This window comes from Coregonus lavaretus (genome assembly GCF_964263955.1).
Source record: "Coregonus lavaretus genome assembly, contig: HAP1_SCAFFOLD_438, whole genome shotgun sequence".
In the NCBI taxonomy this organism is placed as follows: domain Eukaryota; kingdom Metazoa; phylum Chordata; class Actinopteri; order Salmoniformes; family Salmonidae; genus Coregonus; species Coregonus lavaretus.
The window spans coordinates 304,505-309,012 of record NW_028159714.1 but is presented as its reverse complement, the minus strand read 5'-3'; the positions used below and the strand labels follow the sequence as shown (position 1 = coordinate 309,012).

The 4,508-nt window shown below is 46.5% G+C and overlaps 1 protein-coding gene across 1 annotated transcript; it reads right to left on the bottom strand.

Moving 5' to 3' along the window:
• On the bottom strand, window positions 1-2,571 carry LOC311122515 (uncharacterized protein; the record flags this gene model as incomplete). The annotated part of the gene is made up of 4 exons (XM_084196855.1): window positions 1-60; window positions 266-482; window positions 771-858; window positions 2,223-2,571. The coding sequence occupies 4 exons, from the start codon at window positions 2,569-2,571 to the stop codon at window positions 1-3; spliced, it is 714 nt and encodes a 237-aa protein (XP_084052981.1).
• Window positions 2,572-4,508: the final 1,937 nt, after the last annotated feature.

Genomic DNA, 4,508 nt, shown 5'->3' with positions numbered 1-4,508 from the left:
TCAGTTCACAGCATTTGGACATCCAGGCACCAAGCACACAAAATACCCCTCCGCATTACTCTGGTGAGGAAAAAGATATACACAATTCAAAAGGTGAAGAAATGTATTATTCCAAAACAAGGCTGTGAATGTTCAATCCATTATAAGAAATATAAAGCATTTACAACTGCTACCCTGATGTAGATGCCACCATGAAAATGCTGTCATACAGTTAGAATTCTGGGTATGATTAGTCCGTTCGAAAACTTGGCATGCTGCAGCTCACCTGTAGGTTGTGGTGGCAGACGGGGAGGTTGTGGCGGCGGTGGGGCTCGGCCAGGTGGTTGTGAACACACCTCCCAAAGCGGTGCAGGCAGGCAGGGTCTGAGGGAGCACAGGTCTGGGGGCAGGAGGCTGAGGAAGGGGGTCTCAGGACCAGACAGCTGGAGCATGACGTGTGCTGGCAGGTACCATGACACTCCTGCTTCTCCAGGGACACTGACCTGCCGCAGGGAGAGAGAGTAAACCATAGAGCTTGTAAAGGACATGAAAAGGGTAGAACATGGGAGGCAAGTGAGGAGAGTAAAAGGAGTCTGTGTGGGAACTGAGAGGTAGAGTTGGGGGGGTCAATTAAAATTAAAATTCTGACAGATTTAATAGAATTGACCCCAACTTTTGAGAATTATTCTTAAAGTGTTTCCAGACCAGGAAAACAGGGGAGGGAGAGAGGGAGAGAGGGAATGGACTGTGGGTTCGGACTGAGATGTCCCAGTCCAGATATATTCACCCACCTGGCAGAGCACACCTCATTAGGATTGGCCTGACAGTACTCCCAGGTGCATTCTGGGCGACAGGACTCCACATCCAGGGTCTCCAGCACTGTCAGGAAAAAAACAGCTTATGAGACAAAGGAAGGTAAACAACCTAATCCATACATTACCATTCATGTCATACGAGCTAATCCATACATTACTATTCACGCCATACAACCTAATCCATACATTACTATTCACGTCATACGAGCTAATCCATACATTACTATTCACGTCATACGAGCTAATCCATACATTACTATTCATGTCATACGAGCTAATCCATACATTACTATTCACGTCATACGAGCTAATCCATACATTACTATTCATGCCAAGCTCGTAAAACTACTACTACTACTAGTAGTGTGTAAAACAATGAAAGGTGACCACTATGAGCATCCATCCTATATAGAGCGATCTTTAGTGGTCAGACTTTGCTATCTTTCTGTGATGTCAGATATATTAAATAGGAGAATCTACAACAGTTGAATCCTTTAACTATACAGACGATAGTAGCAGGTAGGATCATTCATTTCACCATGAATTCAGATAACAGGTAGGACCATTTATTTCACCATGAGTCTAGACAACAGGTAGGACCATTCATTTCACCATGAGTCTAGACAACAGGTAGGACCATTTATTTCACCATGAGTCTAGATAACAGGTGTAATTATGTGTTAACCGTTAACAGGAGAAAGTGTCTTTGATTCAAAGGATTCCTTAACCGACACTATCGCTTTTCACAGCTCGTAAAATAAGAATAGCAATAATCACGGCCAATTTCTGGTGCGTACGTCTTCACAGCTCAATTGATTACATGTCAGGTATCAAATGCACATTGTATTACTGATTTAGTATTGCATTAAAAACAACATTTGCATAATTTTATGATTCATTACACGTCAGCCACCGTGTATGAGCACCAGACCGTGATTCTGAAGCACAGCTGCAGCGCTTCTCATTCAAAACCAATGAGATTTTATCATGCATCATGTATAGTTCAGCAGGGGCGCAACTTTGGTTTTTAGAAGTGTGTGTGGGGGGGGGGGGGACATGTAAAAAAAAAAAAATCCAGTCGGATAAACGCTCCAAACAGCCTACCCGACCGCTCGGAGGCGTCCGCATGGTCCTAAAGCACACCGTTGCCTCGTTTTGTATCACACTCCAATTTTAAAATTGGGGGGGGACAAAAATCCCCCGTCCCCAGTGAAAGTTGCGCCCCTGCAGTGACACTGTTCTATCATCTAGGTCCAAGGACATTCTCCTCCTTGATTTCACCACAGTGCACTCTTCTTATAGTGAATGCGGTTACTGTAATCAACCCACTTCTAGTGACCAAATTGTCCTGCACAGATGTGATCACCATAAGATGAGTGCATTGTATAACATGGCGGCGGGGGACTGTTGTCCGTCAGTGTATCCTACCTGCTTTACAGATCCCTTTACGCTCCTCTGCGTCTGGTTTTCCCTCAGCAGCCGAGACAGAGTCCTGGTAGACACACAGCAGCGCCTCGTCACACTTCCCCAGGTAGTCCCAGGTCCCCCCGCAGCTCTCCCCAGCGGTCCTGGCGCAGGCCGGGCAGCAGCCGCACACCCCCGTGGTCAGGCCGCCCTTACACTGGAGCTTCAGGGCCCGGCGGTGGGTGCAGTGGATCCTGTCGCAGGGCGGGCAGTGGAGGGACTGGAGGGTCTGGGACTGGGCCACGGATCGGGGTGTGGTCTCCGACCCTGACACCCCTACTGCTGCTGCTGCTGCTGCTACCAACACCCACATCTGTGTATGACAACGACCGATGATCATTCTGACGGTGTCGTGTGTGAGGTGAGAGGACACGGTGAGGACCTTTTTATATGGTCGTCGTTGGGTTTACTCCACCAGCAACACCTTGGCAGTTTACTAGGCACCACCTCTCCACCCCCAGCGGCAGCCAATGGATGGAGGGGTGGGGGGGGTATAACAGTAAGGGTGCCGTGTTACCCATCAACCCCCCCTATCTTTACCATCTCCTTTGTTGTTGTTTGTTCTTTCCAAATAAATCTTTCTTTCGGAGTGATTCTGTAGTAGATAAGCTCGTTCCAGGTCAGGTGTAGAAGACTCTTACAAAGACCCTTTGTAATACAAGTCACATGACGACAACCGAGCGGGGCAATTCAGTGGGATCAGACAGTCACCTTCTCGCAAGGCCAAAAGGACAAGATTAGGACATTGGCAGGTTATCTGAACAACCCTCTGGGCTTTCTAAAAGTACGGAGGCCCGTAATAAATGTCTAGCGAGTCGTGTGTCTAAAAACGAATAGGTACACGACGTCTCTGAGGTCAGACCCTTGACCTGATATCAATCAACTGCCGCTCTGCTGCAAGAATGATGAAATATCACAGCTGAGCACTATTATGGCAGCAAAAAGTTTAAGGAAGAGTCTGATGAAGGAGATTAACTCCCTTTACTTCAATGGAAATAAACGGTTTATTGACGTTAAGGTAATTAGTAACTCGTTCACCAGACTCTTCCCATTATGCTCTGTGCACAATTAGCAGACCAACCCACAAAATAACATTAAAATATCTCACAAATTCAAAAACGCTTAAAAAAAATAAGCAACATAATTGTAACAATTAATTTCTTAAATTGAGTGCATAAAAAAAAATCCACTGCAGTCTTTAATATAATGCTCCTATGTCCAATGCCAATCCAGATAAATCAAATCAAAATCAAATCAAATTTTATTGGCCACATGCGCCGAATACAACAGGTGCAGACATTACAGTGAAATGCTTACTTACAGCCCTTAACCAACAGTGCATTTATTTTTAACAAAAAAGTAAAAATAAAACAACAAAAAAAAAGTGTTGAGAAAAAAAGAGCAGAAGTTAAATAAAATAACAGTAGGGAGGCTATATATACAGGGGGGTACTGGTGCAGAGTCAATCTGCGGGGGCACCGGCTAGTTGAGGTAGTTGAAGTAATATGTACATGTGGGTAGAGTTAAAGTGACTATGCATAAATAATTAACAGAGTAGCAGCAGCGTAAAAGGATGGGGTGGGGGGGCAGTGCAAATAGTCCGGGTAGCCATGATTAGCTGTTCAGGAGTCTTATGGCTTAGGGGTAGAAGCTGTTGAGAAGTCTTTTGGACCTAGACTTGGCACTCCGGTACCGCTTGCCGTGCGGAAGCAGAGAGAACAGTCTATGACTAGGGTGGCTGGAGTCTTTGACAATTTTGAGGGCCTTCCTCTGACACCGCCTGGTATAGAGGTCCTGGATGGCAGGAAGCTTGGCCCCAGTGATGTACTGGGCCGTACGCACTACCCTCTGTAGTGCCTTGCGGTCGGAGGCCAAGCAGTTGCCATACCAGGCGGTGATGCAACCAGTCAGGATGCTCTCGATGGTGCAGCTGTAGAATTTTTTGAGGATCTGAGGACCCATGCCAAATCTTTTCAGTCTCCTGAGGGGGAATAGGCTTTGTCGTGCCCTCTTCACAACTGTCTTGGTGTGTTTGGACCATGATAGTTCGTTGGTGATGTGGACACCAAGGAACTTGAAGCTCTCAACCTGTTCCACTACAGCCCCGTCGATGAGAATGGGGGCGTGCTCAGTCCTCTTTTTTTCCCTGTAGTCCACAATCATCTCCTTTGTCTTGATCACGTTGAGGGAGAGGTTGTTATCCTGGCACCACACGGCCAGGTCTCTGACCTCCTCCCTATAGGCTGTCTC